Source organism: Ursus arctos, unplaced genomic scaffold, assembly GCF_023065955.2.
Source record: "Ursus arctos isolate Adak ecotype North America unplaced genomic scaffold, UrsArc2.0 scaffold_17, whole genome shotgun sequence".
Lineage (NCBI taxonomy): Eukaryota > Metazoa > Chordata > Mammalia > Carnivora > Ursidae > Ursus > Ursus arctos.
This window is the reverse complement of record NW_026622841.1, coordinates 26,512,027-26,538,157: the sequence shown is the minus strand read 5'-3', so window position 1 is coordinate 26,538,157 and position 26,131 is coordinate 26,512,027. Positions and strand designations below refer to the sequence as shown.

Here is a 26,131-nt window from a genome sequence, read left to right as displayed (position 1 = left end):
TACATTGAAGGTAATCATTTGTAACTTGCATTTTTCAACATTTTGTGTTCTTGTTGATAAGGATAGCTCTAGTTCATTTTTCATTGCTATTTAGTAGTTACTGTATGAATATATCACGGTTGACTTACCCATTCTCTTTATTGGACATTTAGGATGCTATTCCAAATGATGCTACCATTTCTTGTACATGTCTCTTGGTACATGCATGTGATTAATTTCTCTAGGATATAATATGTAGAGAACATATGCGTGTATTGGGCAACATATTGTGTGTAGATTTTTGTATATCGTCACTGTTCAACAGATCCTTATCACATTTTCTTATGAAACCATATATTGGCTCAAAGTCTTTTTTTCTAAATCTGACAATGCAGGTATGTGAGTAATAAAACTTAATATACTCTGGTCTTGATATAATTGTCATAGTGGGAACCCATCTCATAAATTTTGAATATACTTACAGTGCCACAGCAAAACGCTAACAGAATTTATGCTTGCCTACCAGTTTATAGTTTTGAGATTTGAACTATTAGCATCAATGAAATGGTCATTCTTATGGTTTGAGTTTAAGGTAAATGTGTTTTGTTTTTTAAGATTTTATTTACGTACTTCAGGGGGAGAGAAGAAGAGAGAGGGAGGGAGGGAGGGAAAGAGACATTGGGGGGAGGGGCAGAGGGAGAGGGAGAAGCAGGCTCCCCACTGAGCAGGGAGTCTGTTGGGGGACTTGATCCCAGGACCCTGGGATCAGAACCTGAGCCAAAGGCAGACATTTAACCAACTGAGCCACCCAAGTGCCCCTTAAGATAAGTGTTCAGATGGTTAATTTGAGTTATCCTACTCTCCCAACAAAATAAAAGCCCAGTCACTGAACAGACTATTCAGGGGTTAATCAGTAGCAGCATCTCAGACCAGGTGTGCAGCCCCACTCCTTTTAGGGTGCTGTAAGTAATCCTTGAAGATAGAGTAGCTTACCTCTTTTTCCAGGCAATTAGACAATGATGGTTTTGTTTTTTTTTTTTAAGATTTATTTATTTATTTGAGAGGGAGAGAGAGAATGAGCAAGGAAAGTGGGAGAGGGAGAAGCAGACTCCCAGCTGAGCAGAGAGCCTGATGTGGGGCTCTATTACCTAGGGTGCTTATAAAAATTCAGAGTCCTAAATTTCTCCATGAGGATTCTGTAAGTAGATCTGGTATGGGGTCTGGAAAATCTCTTTTTAGTAATCACTCCCAGGTAGCTCTTGTGTTGGGTATGTTGAGGAAACAGTATCAGTAAATAGGAAAATGGCTTAATTTTTACTTATTGCTCACTGTAAACGTAAATGTAGATGAGGCTAAGACAAGCAGAAATCTGAAGTACTCTTGGCATGGAAGGCTTATAATTGTGGTAAACTAAATTTATTTAGGGTGTCATCTCCCCCCAGGAAATTAAAACTTTTACAGAAATGATATGATTTTTCCATCAGCCTTCTTATCAAGAAGGTAGCCTGTGAACATGTTTCCATCCTTAAAATAGGGATGATGATCTTGATTGTCCAGAACACTAGTTATAGTGCAGAGAAACAAATCTTGGGTTTCCTGTTCTTAGCCTAGGGCTTTTTATAATCAGACCAGAATGGCCATGTTTCTATTAATAGTACTTTGAAGTCAATGTATCAGTCTTGTGAAGGAGATCAAATTTGGTCAGGCTTCGCTTGTTTTTACCTGGTTCTTATGAACTATAAGATTTTAGTTTTCTGATCTTCTCTTCCCCTACTTTTTAAAGTTGTTTCTCACATTCTTACTGAAAAAACTAAATACAAGGTAATAATTTACTTGTTTTCAAGCTAAATGAATAATGACTTGAGATATTAACCTTTTTCATACCTAATATGTTGCTGTCATCCAGTATGTAATAATTTCCTTTAATGTGCTGCAAATTGGCTTTGGACCAGTTCTTACCCAGTAGATTTGTGATTTTAAAAGTAGCTACATTATTTCTTTTGAAGACAAAAAGAAAATGTTTGCCGTGATAATTTAGTTAATATTTTTTTATGCTGTTTTCTTTCTGACTTGTGTGTTGAAAAGGTCTTTAGTGAGAGGACAAAAATTTAGGATTATAGAGTGAAAGAAGTTATCTTTCCGAAGAGCTACACAGGCAAAGAGTTACACAGAGACAGCCAGCTGCCCCAATAGTTAAATATAAGTGCTCTGATTTATTTTAAGTTTAATATATGATAATTGTGGTATTTACACTTTTTCTACAGGGCTTATTCTTGTCCTGGAACAGGAAAGATTATTGCCACTGACAGTATTTAAGAATCCCAGAGCATCTGTGAGACTCAGTTTTGTGTATACTTTAGCCTTTGCTCTGTCACTGGATTCCTGTGAGGTCGTGGGTTGGAGGGATGACAGTGGAGGATGGCCCAAAGGCCAGAGAATGTGAAGCTGTACGTAGGAGCTCCCAAAGGAATATATGACGTACTGAAGAGGGTTACATTGAGAGAAAAGGACTAATTGCCCTGGCTCTGAAATAGACCAAAGGGGGGATATATTCTTGGAGAAAGCCTTGGTGTCTCTTGTAGAGCATGGCATCCCATAAACTTGGTGGGGTCTCAGCTGACTTGTTATCTGAGTGGCACATTTTATCTAATGGCTCTGACAAGAAATGTGGCAAAACTCTCACAACCATTAGTCTCCTGAGTTGACATTCACCAGGAAATTTGTATTTATTCCCCATCACTTGACCTCAGTGTCCCTTATTTTATTTTATACTGATTTTTAGACTAAAGAGTAAAGATACTGGCTGCAAGAGCAGATCCTGATTTTAAGTGATCATTTTTAGAACATCACACAAGTTCTGTAAGTGCCAGCAGGTTGGGATTACAATTTTTATGGCCCAGATCATGCTATCAAAATGGTTTGAATTGATGTAATTATGTGAAGGTGGTATGTAAATTACTAGTTTCTGGATCTATAATGGATGAATAAAGTTAGAAGAATCTTAAATATTGACGGTAGTTACTGTGTTTTTCTTAAGACACTGTAGTAAAATTGTGAGCAAAAGTAGCATAGTAATTTTTCATTTCTTCCCCTTCATTATTATTTTCTTCTTCCCCTTTCTTTAAACAAAGGCAAAGTGATACTTCCAGATCTGAAATGAGGCCCTGTGGGTGACAGGGTCAGGATGAGGGGCCTAATGAGTAAAGACTGGTTATTCAGAAATATTCATGACTGAGACAGAATATTTCATAAGTTGGAATTACAAATTAGAACTGCAGGCTACCCTCAAATAGAAAAATTAATTAAAAAAATTAGAACCATGGAGATAGAACTGGGCACAGAGATACTAAGAGCTAATTGTGTCATATTCTTGTCATATTTTCTTAATTACTGTTTAAAAGATTTGAGTAATCAAGGAGGAATAGTTTGTAGCAGCCATGATTACTACATTCTGCCTTTTTAGTTTGGTTTAATTCAGTTATCTTGTTTATTTTTAGGATGGTAAGGGCTGAGCCCCTTGCTATGAGTCTACCCCAGGGAGTGTTAAGTGCCTCTTGAGGCTTGGCTCCTTAGAGAGTAGGCATGGAGAATTTGGGGGTGGTTGTCCACATAAATAACGAGCACTCCTATAGTATAAGTAATCATGGTAGCCGGACTTAAAGTGGAAAGAGAGAGAAACTAAGCCCGGTGCCAGTAATGTTCCATGGAGGGGTGAAACTGCCCCGTAGTTAGTATTTGGAAGTGCTCTGGAAGGTGGGTGCTGCTGGTGTTGTACATGAGGATGGAGGGCAATATTCGTAAGTGATTCTGGTCCCCCAGCTGAGGTGTAGGAGCAGCTTCTGAGGACTACAGGGTAGGTGGCATTTTCAGGAGAGTCCTATTTCCACAGGGAGGTGAAAAGTGCCGTGCACTTTTCCATGGATCTGGCATTCCAGGGGGCAGTGGAAAAGTTGTAGGAAGGTAAGTAGTGGGTGGCTGGAGCAAAGGAGAATAACAGTGGAGTGGAGGATGAGACAGGAGAGCAGTGGATGGGACCCAGAGGCTTGTGTTGGTGGGTGGCCAAGAGGATGGAATTACAATGTTTTACTTCTCATAATCACTGGTTTTCCTCCTACCTCTTCCTCTTGGTTTCTCCTTTTCCACGGGGTCTCTTGTATACTCTCAGGCTGTTACTTCCCTTATACTGTTCTTCTACCTCACTGACCCATCACCCGGCCCTTTGCCAGCCCCCCTGCTAGCGTCACTTCTTCCCCGCTCCAGCATGTTTAAGCCCAGCTCCCTGTACAGCAGCGTTTCCTCTTGCACCCAGCTGGCCAAGTCCGATCCCTGGACGCACTCTTGGAACCTGTATCACTCTGCTTAGCATAGCTGGAGAAAATCAAATGGTGGCAGAATCGAGGGTGGAGTTAGCTTCCTAATCGGCAGCCTCACCCTGGCTCTCAGTGCTGCCCAGCAGATCCCATCTTTCCTTAGGCAGTTCTGTCTTATTCACTTTTCTGAACTCCCACCCTGCTACCCACCCACACCTGTGCTCTGCACGTGGACTTGCCACATTCTTCACAGATGAACCTTGCCTCAGCCTTCTGCCATCACGCCTGTTTCTTCTCTGCCTTTTTTCCAAATATGGCCGGGTCTCTCCCATCTTTTAAAGTTCTTTATACATACACATCCCTTTCCTTCAAACCCATTTTCCTTCCTCAGTACTATCCTGTTGCCTTTTTCTTCATAGCCAGACTATTTAAAATGTGTCTGTTCTTCCTTCCTTTCTATTATTATTTTTTAAAGATTTTATTTATTTATTTGACAGAGAGAGAGACAGCCAGCGAGAGAGGGAACACAAGCAGGGGGAGTGGGAGAGGAAGAAGCAGGCTCATAGCAGAGGAGCCTGATGTGGGGCTCGATCCCAGAACGCCGGGATCACGCCCTGAGCCGAAGGCAGACGCTTAACCGCTGTGCCACCCAGGCGCCCCCTTCCTTTCTATTATTCTTCAGCTTGCTTTGCTACACTGGCTGTAGGCCTATCACTCCTCTGAGGCTCTTCTTGCCAAGCTATATGTATGGTTATCTTATTGCTGATTCTAGTGGACTCCACCTAGTCCCTCTTCTCACTGGACCTCTGTGTTGGGCATGGATAAGCACTTCTTCCTAGAAATGCTCATTCCATGGTGTCCTGGCTTCATTTTTTAAGGTTTTCTTCCTGCCTCTCACTTAACTTGGTGAGCTCCCCTTCATCTGCTCATCCTTAATTATTGGTGTTTGTCAGGGTTCTGTTCTAGGCCTCCTTCACGCCTCTGCTGCCCTTTACCTTCCCACCTACTGCCGAGGACTCTCTTTCCTCCCTAGACCCCTGTCCTGGGCTTTAGAACAGCATCTCGGCTGCCTGTTGGACATCTTAGAGGCACGCCATCGTCCTGTCCTGAGCAACTACCCTCATCTGTTCATGGGTGTCCTCTAGCGCTGTAACTATCCAGTTACCTAAAGCGGAAACCTAGCCATTATTTTTTCCTAAGTTTGTTGATTTGCCTGATTCCCAGCATTACTAAGCCTCTGTATATACACGTACACGGAGTATCCCCCCATTTTGTTTCTTTATTAGTTCAGCCGTAGTCATTTCTCACCCAGGAAACTATGGCAGTCTAACTGGTTTTCTTGCCTCTCATATTCCCTGCTCTGATATTAGTTCCATTTGTACACTCCAAAAGGAAATTTTTAAAAATGGAAAACCACATCATGTCACTGCTTAAATACTTCAGTGGTTTCCTACTCTCAAGGTCAAGTCCAGACTCCTTACCATGATCTGAGCTCTGCTGACTTTGCCAGCCTCATTTCCCATTACTGTTTTTACTTCATTACCCCACGTTTCGCTGAACTTTTATACCCTAAAGGACAACACAGTGTTCCTTATTGCTACTTCCCCTCACCTGTGCCTACTCTTCCGTAGGAGCGCAGTGTCCTTGATTTTTCCCAAGTCTGGGAAATTTCCCTTTTCTGTGTCTTTAAACGCACTCCTTACCTCTCTAACGGAGCAGTTTTCAAGCCATAGTGTCATGGACTGCTTTTTATAATCCCTGAGTATATCGTGAGTTCATTGAGGGTAGACACCATATACCTCCTGTCTTTGTTCTCCATAGTATTCCTAGCACCTAGTACATAGCCTGTCATAAACAAGTATTTATTGTAGGAACAAATAGATGAGGTCAATTGTTATAGTTGCACAAATCCAGGCTGCTCAGAAGATTGAATGTGGACAAGTTGAAGGTTTGAAAAAAGACTATCAATTTATATTCTTTCCTAGCAGTGCAGTAGGAACAGTGTGTGTGCTAATAGTTGTAACTTCAACATTGAACTAGAAATTGGACAAAAGACTTCGCCACGAGCAAGGTATTAGGGTCAGAGCAAGAATCTGAGTTTACCAAATCAAGTCTTAACCATACATACTCCCATTTAAGCAACCACCCCAGATGTAACAAAACTGTGTTTTGTCTGGTGAATGCCGCCTTTCATATGCTCATCGGATTCAAAGTTACGGCCAATATTTAGAATCCTATTTTTGCTGTTCTTTAATACAGAAAGTTAGTCCTTGCAGGCTAATATAATCTCAATCGCCGCTTCTATCTAGAAGCCATTTTAAGCTTTGTGGTCTTGTTTTCTCATATGCATCATAGCCAACTGAAGAAAAAAAAAAATATTAAAGAATTGAAAAAAAAAAAAAGACCCACAGTTACATTCAAGCTTGATTACTCTTTACTAGCTTTCACCCAGCACCAAAATATTTTTATAGTGTCTTTTGTGACACTTTTTGTGTTATGCATACACTTTTCCAAGTTTCTACATAGACTAATCACTATCTTTGGACATCATTGCATTTTGCTTAAAGTTTTTTCCCTTAGGCTAAATTCTCAGAGATGGAACTACAGGTTCAGAAGATAAAAAATTAAAAGGCTTTTGCTTTAGGACTGTCTATAACTTTCCAAAAGGGTTATACTAAAAGTTTGCAGGAGTATGAAAGTACAAGGTTTCTCAGTGACCTTGAAGCATTTGAGTGAGTGATGTGAAGGGATGAAGGAGGGGGAAAGGAGAGTCATGTATGTAAAATCTTACTGATTGTGGCTTAGTTTATATGAGGTATCACCAAGGATTCTTTTTTAAATATAGAGACACAATACTGTGTCAGATGACAATATATTTAAATAAAAGTACCTTTTAAAGAGTAATTAAAAATTTGTACCTGTTGCAACTTGGTTTATTTCATAACTCCTAGATATTCTAAGTTTCATAAAGGCCAGTACATTTAAGAGCTGGGTACATAGGCTGAATTATTTTAACTCTTGTTAGAATTGCTTATATTGCTGTGTACTTTGATGCTATGCTCTTAGCCTTTATGGAGAGAGAGTTCTATGAAGCTCATGATTTCGGTGAGGTAGAGAGTGTGTTTTACTGCACCATGTAATAGATGCTTTTTGAGGCCCCTTGTGAAAAAGTTCTTACATGCCCCAGTGCCGCAAATTGTGCTTTTCCAGAGTATGTGGTTTCTTTCTGTCTAGTAAGAACTGTCAGCAACGTACAGGTTATATTTCAGTTGCTCAGAACAAAAACTGTGATCTGCCTCTAGCCTCTTCTTTTAGATGTGGTTTTGGGTTTAGATTTTGTCAATTCTACATTCCTTTTGAGAAAAACTGTTAAAATTATTTAAAATTTAAAGAAAATTGTTAAGTCCTTCATAAAGCATTCCAGTATAAATATGATATTAATGAGGATTTCTGTTATTTATTCCATTTATGCCTTTGAACGTTTCTGGTTTAGAATTTTGTTAAAATTCACCGGTAAGCAGTAGAGAACCCCATTGCCCTCTAGGTGGTGACAAACCTGTTATACAGGTCATTTAAAAGCAGACAGGAATTGAATGCAAAAAGCATTGTGGAATAAAATATAATAGAGTGTTATCACAGTTTTTTATTTACTGTGTACTGAAGTACTCAGAGGGTTTTTTTTTTTTTTTCTTCCAAAGGAATAGAGAGTGAGAGACTTGACAGTTTCGCTCTGGTGAGGTCTTGTACAGCAATTCTGTTTCTGTGATTAAACCTTGATGGGAGATCTGTCAATGAGTTGCTCGTGCTGCTTCTAAGAAGTCGAACTATAGAGCTTATTTTTTCCCCCTTCTCTTCAGGTCATTTGGATCCAGGATTCCTAGCAAGTGACAAGACATCGGCTGGCAATGCACCTCTCAATGAAGAAATTAATATTGCCTCTTCAGATAGTGAAGTGGAGATTGTGGGAGTCCAGGAACATGCAAGGTAGGATATTAAGTGGAACATTCTGATATTTTAAATGTGAATGTGATTTTAACGAGAAGCCAAGTGAGAAGAAAATGATAATCCTCATTGCATGGCTGGCATGAATGGTGAGAGCTATTGCTCAGCTTCCTTTGGTTTAAAAAATGCTCTTTGATTAGACATGATACGAGCTTCAGAATGTGTTGCATAATGTCTTATATCAAGAACTTCTCAACCATACATGTATGTGAAATAGAACTGATGTTTTCCTCTCTTATTTTTAGCAAATGTCTAGATCGCTTGACAGATTTTTCTCTTACAGCATAAGTATCACCCTGCTTTTCCCCCTGCCATTCATATTTTCTTGACTTTCACTTTATCTGGAAATATACTGTGAGCAAACAATTAGGAAATACACATCTGACATCATACCTCTATTGCTTGTTTCCTAACGTACCTCTTCTTGTCTTTCATTAAAACTTGTGAGTTACTTTGGTCTGTTCCTAACCTAGATTTCTAGTGATGTTCATGTGACTCAGGCAGTTCTGTTTTTAGAATTAAAAAAAAAGACACAAGACATCAACTTTGTGTAGTATTACAAAAAATTTTGAAATTTGTCATTCTCTAAGATTAGGGGTGAGGGGCGCCTGGGGGGCTCAGTTGGTTGAGCATCTGCCTTTGGCTCAGGTAATGATCCCGGAGTCCCCGGATTGAGCCCTGCATTGGGCTCGCTGCTAAGTGGGGAGTTTGCTTCTCCCTCTGACCCTCCCCCCTCTCGTGCTCTCTCTTTCACTCTCTCAAATAAATAAAATCTTAAAAAAAAAAAGATTAGGGGTGAGCAAACTGTAGCCCATGGGTCAAATCTGGTCTGCTCCCTGTTTTTGTATGGACCTTGGGTTAAGACTGGTTTACATTTTAAATAGTGAAGGGTCAGGCGTGGTGGGGGGGAGGTTTCAAATGTAGAAGAATGTTTTGTGACATGTGAAAATTATATGAAAAGAAATTCAAATAAAATGCATTTACTCATAAATAAAATTTAATGGGAACGGAGCCATACTTGTTCATTTACATACTGTTTGTGGCTGTTGTTGCGCTCCAGTGACAGTGTTGAGAAGTTTAAACAGACACCTTATAGTCCTCAGAGTCTGAGATATTTACCATCTTCCCCTTTGTAGAAAAAAAGATTTACTGACTCTTGCTTTACGATAATCCTAAGAATTAGTTATAGCCCTCCCAGAGGTACTCCTGAGGAACATTTAACACACACACACACACACACACACACACACACACACACACCCACACCAAAAATTTAGACTTTGTAATATCTGTATTCTACATTAGCAAACAACTTTTCTCCCGGGCTACAAGAGTTAGGTTGTGATTTCCTGATTGCCCCAAGTAGGTATATGACACAATATCTACATTATCTGGCTCTTGGATCTGATTTTACTCTTTGGTTAGGAAGGTAATAAAACTTGACCAGCATTTCTTCTGTCATGTATATGGAAGGCGAACTTAGGAGTGGAGAGTGCGGGCAAAATACACATGCCTGTAAATTGAGGCTACATTTAATGAGTCTTAATGAGAACTGATCCTAGTTTCTGAGAGCATTTTTCAGGTCATACCTGTTGAGACTTTAAGGACGTAGAGTTAAGTCATTGTTTAACATGTCTTCTCCCCCAAAGTGGCCAGTTCTCAGATGTTATCAGACTTAAACACTTCCTCCTCTGTCCTGTGTTTATGCCATAAGTATGATTGCGTGGCTGCTTCCTTTTTTCTTTCCCGTTTTTAATGGTTATTTCCCCTATTCTGGTGGGAGAGAATTTTCATTCTTCAGTCTTTCCTTAATGCCCTTCTTTTTCCTTTTTTTTTTCTGCCTTAATCGAGAACGTTTTCCTGTTCTCTTTTTTCATCTATTCCCTGCGTGCTGACTTTTCCCTCAGATGAGAGGATAGACCTTCTGATTTTTTCCTTTATTTTAGTATATGTTTGCCATTATTTATTTCACTGTTGTTCCTTACAATATAGAAGACATGATTATCTATTTAATCCCTACTGTAAACCTTATCTTGCCTATTAACAGATTGATAGAGGTAAATTATCTTCAGTTGTGCCAGGAGCACATTATCCATTCACCAACTTCCTCTTGAATTACATTTCATGTTTTAATTTGCTGTTAGTCATGTGTTCCTACGGAAGTAGCAAGGAGTAGGTGATAACCTGTGTTGCTCACCTGATCTCTTTGTCTCTGAGACATACTAGTTGGTCCAGTTTTCTATTAACTTCTATCAGATCTCCCTTCTTTACTGTTTACTTGTGCCTAGAAATGTTACAGAGTGAGCCACCTTTCTTCTTGGCTTCTTTGTTCAACTTTTCTTCCATCATAAACTCTTTAGCTTCTTTTTTCCTACCAGTATTTTGGTATCTGGAGTTAAAATTATCATGATATTTCTGTTAAAACTTGGAAATTGAAATTCTAAGTTCTTACCCACCGCCAATACACTCCCTCTCTCTCCCTCTCCCTCTCTCTCTCCCTCTCGATCTGTAGTACACCCGTCTCCATACTTAATAGGTCTTTTATCCAGATTGTCCTTTTACTCTATAGACCTGTTTGTTCCACTCTTGAACTAAGTCAAGTGACTGGCTACATTTTAAACGACACGCTGTAATGTTACTTTCAAGGACTTTTTCCATATAGGCTCTGAATCATCAAGATGTGTTTTACTCTGACCCTCTGGTTTGAATCCTGTGGAAATGCTATCCTAGAGGTGACCAATTGATGATGAAACCTCAGTGGTGTGAATACTGCCCATATGATAGAACGTACTGTTGGCAGATTTTGTCGGAGTACTTTGAACTGACTCCTGGGTCATTCTGAGGGGATCTTTATTTTGCTCTTTGGGTCTAGGACTGAGTAGTCTCACTGGCTCTTCTGTGTCTTTCTGAACATTTTTCCAGTACTTACTGTAGAGGAGGCCTGACACTCTTTCAAACATTTGAGATTAAAAATCTGAGAAGCAGGTGGGGGGAGAAGCTTTCTTGTTGGTTGCTTCGGAGTGACCGCTTTGGCTGCCTGTATCTCATCTGGAATTTATTTCTTTTACAGGTCTAGGGTTGCAGTTATGAAGTATTGATGGGCTTCTGGCAGGGTTATCGCTTGGAAAAAGGTTTTAGGTTTTGATCCACATCTTTTTGTTCTAATTTGATTTGCATGCAGAGATGTTTTGTTTGGATTTAGTGTCCTGCTCTTATTTTTTGATATTCTACCTTGCTGTGGGCTTTCGGAGAGTTTTTTTAAAACTCAGACTTGGTTCTTGAGTTGTTCTCTTTGGGATTGTGGTTGCTCGGACTTGAATTGTGTTGCCATTTTTCCATATTGGAAGCATTTTGTTTCACATTGGCTCAGTAGTTCTAGTTATGATGTGTCTATTTTTTTTAAACAGTTTTTCTTTTTTTGCACGTTGATATCTTTTCTCTTTAAATTTAGATTTTGATATGTTCTCTTAGTTTCCGTGTTTCTTCTAGTCATAGACTAGAAAGCATGCCTTCTGAATTAATGGTTTGAATGCATCTTTTATGGCTGCCTTGTATTGCTGTGATTAACTCCTGATGTTACCTAAATGTTACCGTTTGTAGATGTTAATTTTGGGACAGTCCCATTTTCACAAGACGTTCTTTGCCAATGAGATACAGATTTTTTCCAGCACCTCTAGTTCCTCTGTATCCATTTAATTTTGCCAGAAGTTTTAATTTATGGCCCTCTGCCAGTATTTGTCTTTGTCCTTCGTCCTTTTTCCATTTCTTCTACCAGCCTCATTGGTAATTGCCCTAGGAAGATGAAGGCATATAGAACAGATCTTTCTGTTATGGAACTGTTGGAACAGTTTCTTTGATACCTGTCCTGTGAAGCTTTTGGGAATAATCAGATCCTTACCTCATTTCACTGTGGTCTTTGGTCTTGTGGTCATTTGTCTTAATGTTGGTTCATCCCTCAACAGAACAACTCATGCTGGAAACCTTTTGCATTTAAGACTGATTGCTTCCTACAACCAGTTTCAAACATTAACCTTAAAAAAGCAAGGGAGACAGACAGGCATTTTTCTGAAGCCAAGGATTCATTTCATCTTCAATTAGGAAAAATAAGTAGGAATGTTATCTAAGAGGTCATGTTCATGCTCTGTAAATGAGAGCAAAAGTGATTAATGTTTAATGTTGTTTTCTTAGGATAGTAAGTTAACTATATCAAAAGCTGGCCATCAGAGCCTGCCCTCTTTCTGTGTTTTTTCTTTTCCACTGTGAAGTCTCTCCTGTATTAGTCTCAGTATATGAAGAGCAGGAAATTATCCTATCAAAACTTACTACTTAGAAAGTAGGTTTTTTTTTGGGGGGGGGGGGAGTGAGTCCTAAGCATTTTCTTGGATATAGGACTCAAAATATGACTCTAGGTAATTTTTTATGCCAGTTGCCCATCATATGCAGATTAAATGCTTTGTGAAAACGCAGCCTGCATCTGCACTAGAATTGGATTGGATCAGTTAGAAAACAGCTGAGTATGTTTCCACGCCACGTCTTTCATCATACAGAAAAGGGGTTTGTCATAATCCATGAAACTGTACTTTGTGGCCTTACCAGAAATTTGAGCCTCTCCCATCCTTCTTTATAGGGCAACTCTGTGGGGCTGATAACAATGTTCTGGTGCCTTTTTCCTTCTGAAATTTTTTCCCTCCCAATCCGGTATAAGTGATGTACACCATCTTGTAAAATAGTTGAAATGTTTCTCTAGCACTCTTTGTTTACCAGCTTGAGTCTTTTTGCCCTGTACTTAAAAAGGAAATGTGGTTAAAGCCTTGTTCTGGCCTCATCCATCTCTTAGCTACCATTTTATTCAAGACAGTTGAGATCACTAAATCACAAAAAATGTCTGGTATGTTTTATTGGCTTATAACACACACAGAAAAGTGTTCAGCATACACTTTAGTTTTTGCAGACTGTCCACACTCCGGTAACTAGCACTCCGATCAAGAAACAGAAGTCCCTCCTGTGCCGTCTTCCATTTACAACCTTCCCACCATTGTGCCCCCCGCCCCGTGACTACTAGCCTGCCTTCTAAAAGGAGTTTTGCCTGTATTATTCAAAATCTTAAAGTCAGTGCTAACCTTAGAAGTCATCTTAGAATACTCTGTAATACTCCTGACAGATACCCAGATACCCTAGCACTTCCTTGCACTAAAGGCAGTTTATTCCATTTGGTAGTAGCTGTGATTGTTGTGTAGTAGTGATCATCTAAAACTTCCCTCCATAAACTGATTTGTGGTTGTTAGTTTGCTCTTGAGATCTCTGTACAAGGTGAAGTAGCCATGTTCTACCATGGTGGTTCTCCCTTCTTTGGGAATTGACCTTCCAGTTGCGGTTAAATAGGAGCTGAGAAAGCTTTTGACTGAAGATGGGATCATCACGTAATCCAGAGAATCCGAAATTTTGAAATGAGAGAAACAGACTGAGAGGGTTGAGGCTTGAGTCAAATGAATGAGACCTAGTTAACAACATCATCCTTAGGTTCTTTGAGGTGCTCAGGTATCTTTCCAGTAAATTCTCTTTTTTGCTTAAAGTAGTCCAAGTTGGTTTCCAGTAACTGGAATCATTTGTAACATAATTACGGAAGTGATCTAATTCAGATAGTTGAAGAAGTGCCTCATCTCCTTATTCTCCTCTCTGTGTCCACCATTCCTCAGTGGTATATACTGTCTCTACACCTCTCACTCTCCTACTGTGAGTAGTTCTAGAATCTGCTTTGCTGTTTATTGAATGATTCCCAGGGGCCAGGCAGTGCTCCTTACAATCAGACATAGTATAGTGCTTCAGGTACAGTCTGAGGAAGGCATAGTTGCTTAGTGTAAAATAAACTCCCCGATGGAGGCCTTTTTTGGGGTCCTATGCTTAATAACTTGCTTAAGACCCTGTGCAATTGTCTTTTGGCCTTGCTTTTCTCTTTTGTAAAATGGGCAGATTGGATCTGATCCCCTTTATTTTATTTTTTAAAGATTTATTTTAGAGGGAGAGTGCACTTGAGAGCGAGCGTGGGGTGGGGAGGGGCAGAGGGAGAGAGAAGCTCTCAAGCGGACTCCACTCTGATCTGGGAGCCCAACACTGGGCTCAGTCTCACAACCTTGAGATCATGACGTCACTGAGCTGAAACCAACAGGCAAACGTTTAATCGACTGAGCCACCCAGGAGCCCCTGGATCAGATCCTTTTTAAAGCCACTCCTTTGTATGATCACTTAGGGAGCAGTGCAGGGTAACATTTGGGACTAAATACCTCTTTTATTTCGGAGGTGTTTCTAGGAATTCTGCCAAAGATTACATGGATTCTCTCTGTAGCCATTCATTCTCTGAATTCTGCTAAGTTCTAGCCTCCTTTAATTAGTCCTTGTACAGATGGGCTTTTGAATTATTGGAGAACTTTATATTTTTAAATTGTTAATCTGAGCCTACATTGCACTCTGCTTTGCACTCACTGTGTTTTGCCTTACCTAATTTAATACACACGTTTGTAAAGCGAAAACCTGATGTGAAAAGCAGTGGACTCAAGATCAGACCTGGCTTGAAGCTCCTTGGCCCACCACTTTCAAGCAGTGTGACCCTGGGCAAATCATGTAACCACTTTAATCCTCAGTTTCCCTTTCAGTTGAGTATGAATAGTAACTTCCACATCTACCTCATAGGTCTGTTGGGATTGTCAAATGAGGTGAGACTGCTTAAGAAACTCGGTTTGCTAGTGCCATCAGTCATCAAAACCATTTCTATAAATGTTGAATGGACTCCTTTGGCTGACATTTTTCTGTGATTACAAGATCACTTCATCTGAGTGTACTTAATGAATTGGACAGATCTGGATTAGCCTTTGGACTTTATATAAGTCTCATACTTTAGGGTTTTCAGTAGCTAATCTTTGAAAATGTAGTAGCCTCTGGGTTAATAGCTACTTAGCCCATTCGGAACAAATGATGGGCTTCTGGTATGGTAACAGATCTACATTCTGCCCCTTGCTCTGGCCCTGGGGGATCTGTTTTTTGGCACTTCTCTTGGTAAGGGAGTAACTTCAGGCTACCTTTGTAGGAGCAAGGCCTCTTTGCAGGATCTTAAGAGTCCTTCAGCAGTTTTGCAACTGAATCTTGTCCATTGTTACCCTAATGTTCTTTTGCATCTGGTAGTGCAGTTAGCGGTGGGTCAGAGCTGGAATTCTCCAGCGATCCAGCACCACTCGTATGCAGCCTGTTAGAGCCGCTGCTCAAGACCCACTGTAGTAGTTCACGCGACTGGAGTCCTGTCAGCTGTCTCTGTCACATACATTACATAGGATCTGGTCAGTGATTCACATGTGAGGACAAAAGTAGCAACGAAAGCTTGAGCAGCCTGCCTTCCTCTCATCCGAATCCAGAGTCACTCAGTGATTCATCTGGGAGGCTCATGGTTCTATCATTTGATTGGAATGTGGAACTCATTATGTCACTGTTTCAGAAACAGTTTTCTTCCAGTTAACTCTCGGTGAGATTTATCAGCAAGGCAGTTCTGTCCCTCTGATAAAATACTTATAGAGGACCTTAACTGAGCACCTTCAGCCTTGTTACTTTCCCTGAACTAAAACACATAAGCAGTTCAGATGAGTGAGCCAGGTGTTGTGACCTTCAGGGTAAGGGAAATTGATCCTTTATGCCTGCGTGACCAAGTACTTACTTAGAAATCCAATCTGTAAAGGAGTATTACTGTCTTTGAAGGTATTATTCCCAGGATGGCATAGAACTTTTTTGGGAGAACAGCTTGTACCTATATTTCTTACTGTTTCATTTGGTTAGACTAAGATTGGGTATCTTAATTTTGTTCTGGATTTATATTCTGCCCTGTCCTGAAGACCCCGGAGGTTTAATTGTGTTGAGAGAAACATTATGTTACCTATCCATTTCAGTAACGGATCTAGACATAACTTGAGAATTTCTGACTGAGACAAGACTCTTGTCCGTTTTTAGGCTAAATTGAGAGAGGCGGGAAGGGAGACAAAGAGGGAGGAAGAAGGGAAAGATATTGGTTGTGAGTCTCATGAACTCACACAGTAAACTTATCTTTGTAAAAGTATCAGTCGGTGCTCCTGAAGCCATATTCCCTTCTGGTTTTCCTGTGATGGGATTAACCATGCTTGTGCTTTTGCTCTCCACCTCAATTGCAGGTGTGTTCATCCTCGAGGAGGTGTGATTCAGAGTGTTTCGTCGTGGAAGCATGGTTCCGGCACGCAGTATGTCAGCACCCGGCAAACACAGTCATGGACTGCTGTGACTCCCCAGCAGACTTGGGCTTCACCTGCAGAAGTTGTGGATCTTACCTTGGATGAGGATAGCAGACGTAAATACCTACTGTAATACAATGTCACTGTGTTTCCTCTGCACTGTTCCCTTCCACTTCCTCCTCCTCCTCTTTGTGACATGGAAGTTCATTGTCATAGCTTCAGCCTCAGAAGCTGTTTGTGGCATTTGTATAATCGAAACTCATGGAAAATTGCCCCCCTCTTCCTTTTTTTTTTTTTTTTTTTTAAATTAAAAGAAGTCACTTAGGAAAATAACTTAGCACAGAGAAAAGAATTTCTTCTTTCCCTCAGTAGGAATATGAGAATGATGAATTTATTAGACAGCTTCATTTTACTTGGTGACTTTTGATCTTAGGAAACTCTGCCTTCCTTGTAGAGTGATATTTTAATTACCAGGTGAAAATGGATTTCAGTTTTTGAATCTTGTATTTATTTTTCTGTGTAATAAAATTAATATCTAGACTTGACCACTGTCAGCCCACCCATTGGCACTCCTACGTTAGGGCATTTGCACACATTTAGTCAGGTCCTTCTTGGCACCTAGTAGGGCATGTGCATTTGAAAATCTGTCCTTAAAAATAGGAGACAGAAGTATTACTTTTCTTTTAGCTTAAGTCTTCTGCCTTGTTTCCTGACTTTGCTCCTGGCTGACTTCACACAACACAAATAACTGATATATGGCCCTTTGTGTTTATAAATACCGCTAAGGTGACTTAGTTGGTCTCCTTGTCGCAATAATTCATAACTCTTTGGAAAATGTCTGCTTTTGGGGCAGAGGCATTTCAGATAGATACCCACCATGAGGTTTTCTGGGCATGTGAGGAGAGTAGTGAGAGATCAGTAGGAAAATCCCTTTCCCTCAACTTTTTTTTCCTGGTTTGTTCAAATAATGGGAGAACACAGAAGCCTGTTACTTAGGTAGAATATGAAAAGTTGTGTTCGCCTCTAAGATGTGGGCACTTACAAGTCTGAAAAGACAGTGCCTTCTTTCATAGCTAGTCTCTCCATAAAGGAGGTACAGCAACAGTTTAACACTTGAGCTGAAATAGACCTGATGCTGTATTTGGGTATTTTTCTCCTCTACCATCTAAAAGTGGGAAAATCAAAATGCATCATAAGAAACCAGATGCAAAGCACATAAATGACACTGTAGGTTTTACAGTATCTAAATAAGCAAAGGGTGGTAGGAGCTTCAGGGAATTCAGGAAATGCCAGTGTTGGAGTTATGTGGCATTAGTTACTACCTTTTTTCCTATAACATGTTGTAGTTACTAGTGAATTCTTTTACAAGCAATACCTAGTTAGAACACTATGTACTGTGCGCAGGGAGGAGTGAAGTACTATTGGCTTAGAAGACCTTGTCTTTTGTTTTCCCGTGGTTTTTGTTTGCTTTTTTTTTGTTTCCGTATTTGCCATGTAACATTGCAGTGGCCCTTTGCTTCCCTCCCCAAATGCCTTGGTGGCTCTTCCTTATCATAAGAGCACGAGAACTACCATTTTCAGTTGTCATTCAGTGGACACACATGTACCAGTGCCTGTCCTGCATAAGGCACTGTGCGGGGTAGGTACAGTGGGGCCACCAAGACAAATGGGGATACCCCTGTGTGCGCATGCGTCAGAGTCTGCCTGGCTCCACCTGCCTGGCCTTTTCTTCTTTTTCTTCTTCTTCTTCTTCTTTTTTTGTAAAGACTCATTTAGTCCTTGACCCTTCTTCCTGCTGCTTTAGTTCTTCCATATCCCTCTTCCATGGGAGTGGATATAAGTGTGTGTTCTTTGGTCTTCTCTGATAGCATCTCATTTGATCTGGCCTCTGTTGTTCATCAACTTTTTATTTTCCTGTCAATCTACTTTTACTAGATCAGGCTTTTAAAAGATCATGAACCTCCAGTTTTAGCACCTCATATATCAAGTCTCTCACGTGGCCACAATTCTAGACAAAAACCAAAGATCCAGAGGCCAGAGCGAGATAGGACCTTCTGCAGATTCACTACTGGTGTATCCTTGGACCTTCATATTTTACTTTAGGATTAATTTATTGAATTTTACTGTTACACGTTGTTTTTGACTTGAATTAAAATGCTAGACAAAGCAGAAATGTACAATTTCTGGTCTGTGTTTTCCAGGAAAATCATTGGGAAAAGAATAGAGTGGATTATATGACTTGAAGTTTTTGCAGCTTATTTTTTCCCCAGCATCCGGGCAGAGCCCCATTTTAAAGAATGTTTTTGCATTACCTATCCTTACATTAATAGTGTGTTTTGTCCAATTTCACACAGCAGGTGATTTCCCATGACGTACTTTCTTTAGCCCCTAAGAGTCATCCTCTAAAGAGAATTTCTTCGGGTGTGCTGTGTGCACTGTGGATTGGGAGCAGCGAGCACCGTCATAACCAAGCTCTTCTGTGGCCTTTTGCTTTTACACCAGGTTGCACTTTTCCTGCACCTGCCCCTATTTCAGCATCCTGACTACTTGACTTGATGCACCAGAACAGGGATTTAGAAATTAATATGCAAAAGGGGGAGGGGAAGGGATGGTAGAGACAGTCAGCTGTTTTCCCCTACAGGGGTGGGATTTTCCCACCTACTGACTGTAGAGAGACTCTGTTTCAACTCTTCTTTCAATGCCAGATCCAGAAGAGTGGGGGTGTGGTTTCTGGAAAGGTATTTTACTGATAATATTCTGTGGGAAACAACAACTGTGACATTTGAAATTTCCTTCAGAGGGATTGTTCTTAACCAAAGTGTTACATTTGGTAGCATAAACACTTCTTTATGTGTCACAGAACACTGTTCAAAGTAATATCTCTGCTAAAGCGGTGCACTTGGGTCACAGATTGGATCGTGGCACGAACTCAGTTAAGTCCCTCCCTACCCTCCAGTTTGAAACCACAGAGCGGTAACTGGCTATCGCGTCCTCGAGGCTGCCCTAGAACACGTGCGTGCTGCTCACCAGTAGCTGTCTTTTCATTCTGATGGAAGGGGCCAGACTGAACGGACTCCAGTGTTCATTAAAATTGAGCATTGCATAAACTCTGCTTTTATGATTCTCAGTTGTGACTATGAACCGTCTGATTTGCTCAGTCAGTTGTTCACTGTTACTTTTAGCAGATTAGCACGATAGGTAACTTAAAAATGAATTCGTTGCCTGCTTTTTATACTGTGTCACAAGGTTTTTGAAAGATCTGGGGACACAATTTTGTCTTTTAGTTCAAACTTTTTTTTAAATGCAAGGAGCCCCTAATTTCTGTTTTCCAGTATGTGTATGGTGTGACTTCCATGTATATATAAAAATGATTGCGCCCTAACCAAACTTCCTCAGATTGTGCACTGTTTGTTTAAAATAATCACGTATTTTAGTCCAATGCTGTTGTATTTTTCATTTTATTTAAAACACTACATCTTATTCTTTTAACAAATTTTAAAGGGTAGTGATCTTAAAAGAAAAATCACTGGATAACTAGGAAATATTTTTGTTGTTGTTTTGTTTTGTTTTTTAAAGAGTACAAAGGTCCTATGAAGCCTTTTGCTCCTCTTACCATGAAAATGAAATGTTAGCCATTGTATGGCTAGCAACCAATGCACTTGGTGGTTAACAGGTCTGCTGTTGCTGGAGTGTGAGCGTGGACTTGATGCAGTGACGACAAATCATTGCTTAGAATTAATGTTTTAAAATGTGCAACTCTAGTTTTTAAAACAAAATTTGGTTCTTCTTTACATTCATTATTTAGTTTTTGTTTCCATTTAGTATTTAATGGTCTTTGGAGAAAAAATAATAAAACAGAGTGTTATATATATATTTTTTGGTGCAAGATAAGATTTTCTGTTTTTTGAAATAAGTCTGTAGCATAAAGGTTAAACTATTTTAAGACAAAATAAAATAGAGTGTATTTAAACAATGATAATTTCTGAGGATTTTTTTTCTATCTGCTTCAGTTAATTAGATGGTGCCTGGAGCAGCTTCTAAGTTCGCTTTTGGATGTGAAAGTGGCTTATATTTTGTTAACAGATCTTATTGGCATACTGCCTTTTTCCAATCAAGAGCCGTGTCGTACTCCCAAGATGTTTTGCATGTGGCCTTTGTTTGTATTAGATCTAGATAAAAGTAGCTTTGCACTGGCTTTCCTATAACCCCCGCCTCCCTTGCCAGCTAGGACCAGTGAGATTTCAAAGAGAGCAGAAGGCTTCCTAGCGCTAGGCGCCTTTGCTCCTGGGCAGAAAACTCAGCAGATAGCTGCTTCCCAGGGACCAGCACCAGACGCCTGACTGCATGCACTTTGCACGTGGTTGAACGTCACATCACATATAGGGTGCTTCAGAACAGCCCAAAGAACTTGTCCTTTAATTTGGTTCTATTTTCAGGGTTTTATTTGGCTATAAAAATTACGGGAACTACCATATTAACATCTCATGACTTTTGTCTTCATGTAAAGGGGAACGAGGAACTGGGGAGATTGAGGCCTGTCTTTACTGAAATACCGCTCCTGGATCTTTTCATGTTCCTCAGGAATTCTTAGTTCTGCTTGCACTGGAAAGGGGTCTGTTAACAATGAGGAAATACACCGTTAACAGTTGGGAAATGTTTTCAGCATTCTGGAATGGTTCTGTGTACCACCTTGTATCTGAGACCTAGACATATTAGTGCCTGTGAGAAACTCAACTTTTCTTGGACTCCAGAAGAAAACTGTTTCGATTGCTTTTGATTCCTTGTGCCCTTGGATGCTGCTTTTGTAGAATGAGTAAGTAAAATAATTTGTGGCTAGTTCTTAATCTCCTTCTGCCTTCCTCCTTCTACACTTGGCTGGCCTTTGGCCTCGCCTTGCCTTATGGGTGTGTTTTTCATGGTAGATGACAGCTATTTATAACTTTACTCCTGAGAAAAATTACAGATAAATCTTGACCAAATATATAAATAGCTCTTCAGCTCCAATTTTGCAGCTGGAGTAAAGTGAATTTCTTCTGGGTTTGATTTTTTTTTTTTAAGATTTTATTTATTTAACACAGAGAAAGAGAGCACAAGTAGGGGGAGCGCCAGAAGGAGAAGCAGGCTCCCTGTCGAGCAGGCAGCCCCACGCGGAGCTCAGTCCCAGGACCCTGGGATCATGACCTGAGCCGAAGGCAGATGCTTAACCGACTGAGCCACCCAGGCGTCCCTAGGTTTGGTTGTTTTAACTCTATTACTCATCTTGGAAGGAGTGGTCTTCCTAGGTCATTGGTAGGTATGATCTTCTTTACTTCCTTGACTCCACGTTTGGGAGCACCACCGAGTCACAGAGTCTGAGAAGTGCCTGGGCTGCAGTGGAGCTTTGGCTGGGAAAATCTGCTTGGAGCAGAAGAAAGCAGTAGAAAATACCAGAAGGAACAGCGAGCTGGGACAAAGACGCAGATGCTGATTGTGCGCACCAGAGCTGCAGACGAGCATCTGCCCGTTTGCCGCCGCGGCTGTGGCCCTGTTCAGTTCAGTGCTGCCGTGGTGCCGCCCTGCACGGGCGCAGGCCTTGTAGATGGAGGTGGTTTTAGGCAGGCATCCCTTTGTGTGCTGAGGAGTCACTGTTTCTTTGTGTCAGCCTAGCCTTCCGATCCCATTTGGTGGGGTGGGTGAGTGAGGGTCAGCGTGAGTGCTGGCAGTAAAGCCAAACCTCAGAAGGGCGATGTGGCAGCAGCAACCCATGGGATCTCAGAGACCCTGGCCTGCTGGTTGGGAGTACCCCTGGCTTGTAAATTATATCGCTCTAGCTGCTTCTTATTTGGTGAAAGAAGCTATATGATACCAGGTTTTTCCTTCATGCTTTTGATAACTGACACCTGAGAGGAGTCATTTCTGTTTCCTTTCCATGATGACTCCATCCTAAGAGTGGGAGGTGAAGTATTATTGTTCACTGTGGAGCCCTCACACCTGTGATGGAGTCTGAAGCAAGCAAGTCTGACCTTAGGATGGAACACTGGGGGCCTTTAGACCAGTGGGGAGGGTGTGGTGGCTAGTGTATAAAAAGCCTGAGCCAGAGCCGAGGAGACCCTAGAAAGACCATCTGACCACCTAAGGGAATTAATTTCTATACCTGTAAAATGAAGAACTTCTTAGATTTTTTTTCTGAGGCTGAAAGATAGGGCCGTGTTCTTTTAGGGGATCATTTGTTGTTCTGCAAAACCGCCAGGCTTTTCAGGCAAGAATTCAGGAGAGCGGCTCACTCTAGGAAGCTGTTCAAAGGACTACAGTTCTGTCCTCTTACTTAGGCTTTTGGAAGGCATTGGATGAGGAACGCTCACAGAACTTTGACTTTAGACAATCTCTTTATTTTCAAAGTTCTAAAAGAATGTTTCAGAATTCCCACATGGGAGTAAGAAGCGGTACAGATTGTTATCCTAATTTTGCAGATTGGAAGACTGAGAACAGAAACAACTTTTCCAGATTTGCGTGGCTAGAGTTTGCAGGAACAGATTTTTTCTATGGTCCAAATTAGGACTTTTTAGCTTTAAGGAAAACAAAACCTCTTTTCTCCACCTGGTTTTCCTGCATTCTTTTTGCTGCTGATTCTACTTTGCTCTGGCCTGAGAAGAATTGGAAGTCTTCCTGAGAATGTAATGTTTGATTGATTCCCTTTTCTCCTAGGTAAGTGGTCAAAGATTTAAACATCAGAACCACACACTTGAGTACGCGCCCAAGCGCAGGCTCCGGAGTGACCATGGAAACTTCTTCCATAGATAGATTCCCTGTCTCATAGTTTGTGGGACGGGAAACTACAGATGGCCAGTAAGCATAGGAAAGGTGCTTGGTTGGGCTCACTACTAATTATGGAAACACACACTTTACAGGATGCCATTTCCCACAGGCAGGATCAGGAATACATTTAAGTCCAACCAGGACGCGGAACAGCGGTAACTTGCTTGTCTTTTTGTGTGAGCGTAATTTGCTACGCTCACACAAACAGTGGAATTGTCTAGTAAAACTGAATATGTGTCTACCTCACGTATGGACTGAATGTTTGTGTCCCCCCAGCCCTACCCCAAATTCATATGTTGAAGCCCTGCTCCCCGGTCTGATGATATTTGGAGGGTGGGGCCCGTGGGCAGTAATTACGTTTAGATAACATGGGAGTCCCTGTGGTAGGGTTAGTATTCTTATAAGAAGAGGAGGAGACTTGAGCTTTGCCTGTGAGGACAGTAAGAAGGAGGCTGTCTGTATGCCAGGAAGAGGGCTCTTACCCGAATGCAGCCGTGCTGGCACCCTGGTCTTGGACGTCCAGTGTCCAGAACTGATGGAGTGAGAAAACCATTCTGTTGAAGCCACCCACTCTTAATAGTATTCTGCCGTGGCGTCCTGAGCTGACTAAGGTGTCTCATGACCCACAAATTCCACACCTTGGGATAATACTCTTGAGCAGGTTTTAAACTTTTCGTGGTAGCCTATATAGGGAAGTCATGAAATTTCAGTGTCTGTAAACCATCTTTTATCTATTTAAGGGAATAGAACAACACAGCAGAAAACAGTATTGTTACATGAAACTTTTGTTATATGCTGATACGCACCTACACGTAAATGTATGTATGTGTGCAAAGGGTCAAGATAAAGTGCATTTTTTTTTTTTTACTGTGGGTTGCAGTCAAAAAGATAAGGAAAGCCGTGGTTCTAGAGAAACTGGTTAATGTGCTCAAAAATATCTAGGGTCATTTTCCCCAGTTTTTGGCTGTTTCAACATGGCTGTTTGTGGGGTGGATAAAAAGTGTATTTATACAGTGTTTAACCACTGGAAATGAATGAGCTAGATCTAGGAAGTTTCAGATTACGTGTTACATGATGCCTTCTATATGAAGCTTAAAAGGACACAATACTACATATTGATGAAGGATACATACATGTGTAGTAAGACTATGAAGAAATTAATGAGAATAATAAACACCAAATTCAGGGTAATGGTTGCTTCCAGAAGGGGAGGTAGGGCAGGAGGGGAAACAGGGACTTCAACTTTATGGGTAAAACTTCTTAAGTTGAGTAGTGGGGACACAGATGTATGTTATTCTTTGTACTTTTATATATATCTAAAATATTTCATAATAAAATTAAAATTTTTTTCTCTTTCAAGTAGAAAGAACAAAAGCTCCTTATGACTCCCCAGATGATATTAGTGGGAATGGGTAAGATCTGAAGCTGATTCTTTTTAGATGTCCTCGACACTTCCCCCACCCCCCAGCACTTGTTGTATATGTCACCAAAAGCACAAACAACAACAGAAAAATAAAACTGGTAAGTTGGACTTCATCAGAATAAGTTTTGTGCTTCAAAGGACGCCATCAAGAGAGGGAAAAGACAATTCACTGAGTGGGAGAAAATATTTGCAAACCTTTGTCTGGTGAGGGACTTGTATCTAGGATAAATAAGGAGCTCTTACAAGTCAATAATAAAAAGACAAATTAATAAATGGACAAGGGATCTGAATAGATTTATGTCTCCAAGAGAGACATACAGTTGGTCAGTAACATATGAAAAGATGTAGTTATCAGCGAAATGCACCTCAAAGCCACAGTGAATTCACTACAAGGATGGCTAGAATCAAAAGGTCAGATAACATGTCAGTGAGGAAGTGGAGAAATCGGGAGCCTTGTACGTTGCCGGTGGGAATGTGAGGTGGTGCAGCCACTTTGGAAAACTGTTTGGCTGTTACCATACGACTCAGCCACTCCTATCCTAAGTATACCCCGGAAAGAAATGGAAACCTAAGTCCACACAAAACCTTGGACCCAAGTGAGGATAGCAGCCTTAGTCATAGTCGCCGAAAGGTGGCAACAACCCAAGCGGCCCTCAGCTGGTGAGGGGGTAAGCAGTGTGATCGAGCCGTGCAGCTGGGTATCCAGCCGTAGACGGGCATGAAGTACTGATACATGGTACAGCAGTGGGTGAACCTTGAAGGCATAGCCAATGCCAGTTACAGAATCCCACGTATTCTTTCATCTATGGGAAATGTCCAGAATGGACAAATTCTAGAAACAAAGTAGATTAGTGGTTGCCAGGGGCTGGAGGGGAAGCGGAAATAGGGAGTGATTGCTAATGGGTAAGAAGTTTCTCTTTGTGTGGGTGAAGAAAATATTCTAAAATGCCAGAGTGGTGATGGCGCACCACTCTGAATATATTAAAAACCACTGAATTATTACACTTTATTTATTTATTTTTAAAGATTTTATTTATTTATTTAACAGAGATAGCCAGTGAGAGAGGGAACACAAGCAGGGGGAGTGGGAGAGGAAGAAGCAGGCTCATAGTGGAGGAGCCTGATGTGGGGCTCGATCCCATAACGCCGGGATCACGCCCTGAGCCGAAGGCAGGCGCTTAACCGCTGTGCCACCCAGGCGCCCCTAAATTATTACACTTTAAAAGGGTGAATTTTATGGTATGTGTATGGTACTTCAATATATCTGTTACTTGGGGAAAAAAATGCCAAATCCTTTGGAATTGAGAGGACCACGCTTTTTAAGCTGTTACTCTCTTGGCATGAAGGGGTGCCATACACTCTGCAGAAACTGGGTTTAG

General features: G+C 40.9%; 1 protein-coding gene across 6 annotated transcripts in view; it reads left to right on the top strand.

Annotated features, from left to right (window-relative positions):
- ARK2N (arkadia (RNF111) N-terminal like PKA signaling regulator 2N) overlaps window positions 1-20,507 on the top strand; it is a 78,105-nt gene extending 57,598 nt beyond the window's left edge. For 4 of the 6 annotated variants that reach the window (XM_048218533.2, XM_026496244.4, XM_026496243.4 and 1 more), the window contains 2 exons: window positions 8,147-8,273; window positions 16,478-20,507. In XM_048218533.2, coding sequence (XP_048074490.1) covers window positions 8,147-8,273; window positions 16,478-16,667 — 317 coding nt within the window. In that variant the 3' untranslated portion in view covers window positions 16,668-20,507. Of the gene's footprint in view, window positions 1-8,146; window positions 8,274-11,361; window positions 11,430-16,477 lie in introns of all 6 variants that reach the window. The other 2 variants (XM_044382981.3, XM_044382982.3) reach the window with 2 other exon arrangements.
- Window positions 20,508-26,131: the final 5,624 nt, after the last annotated feature.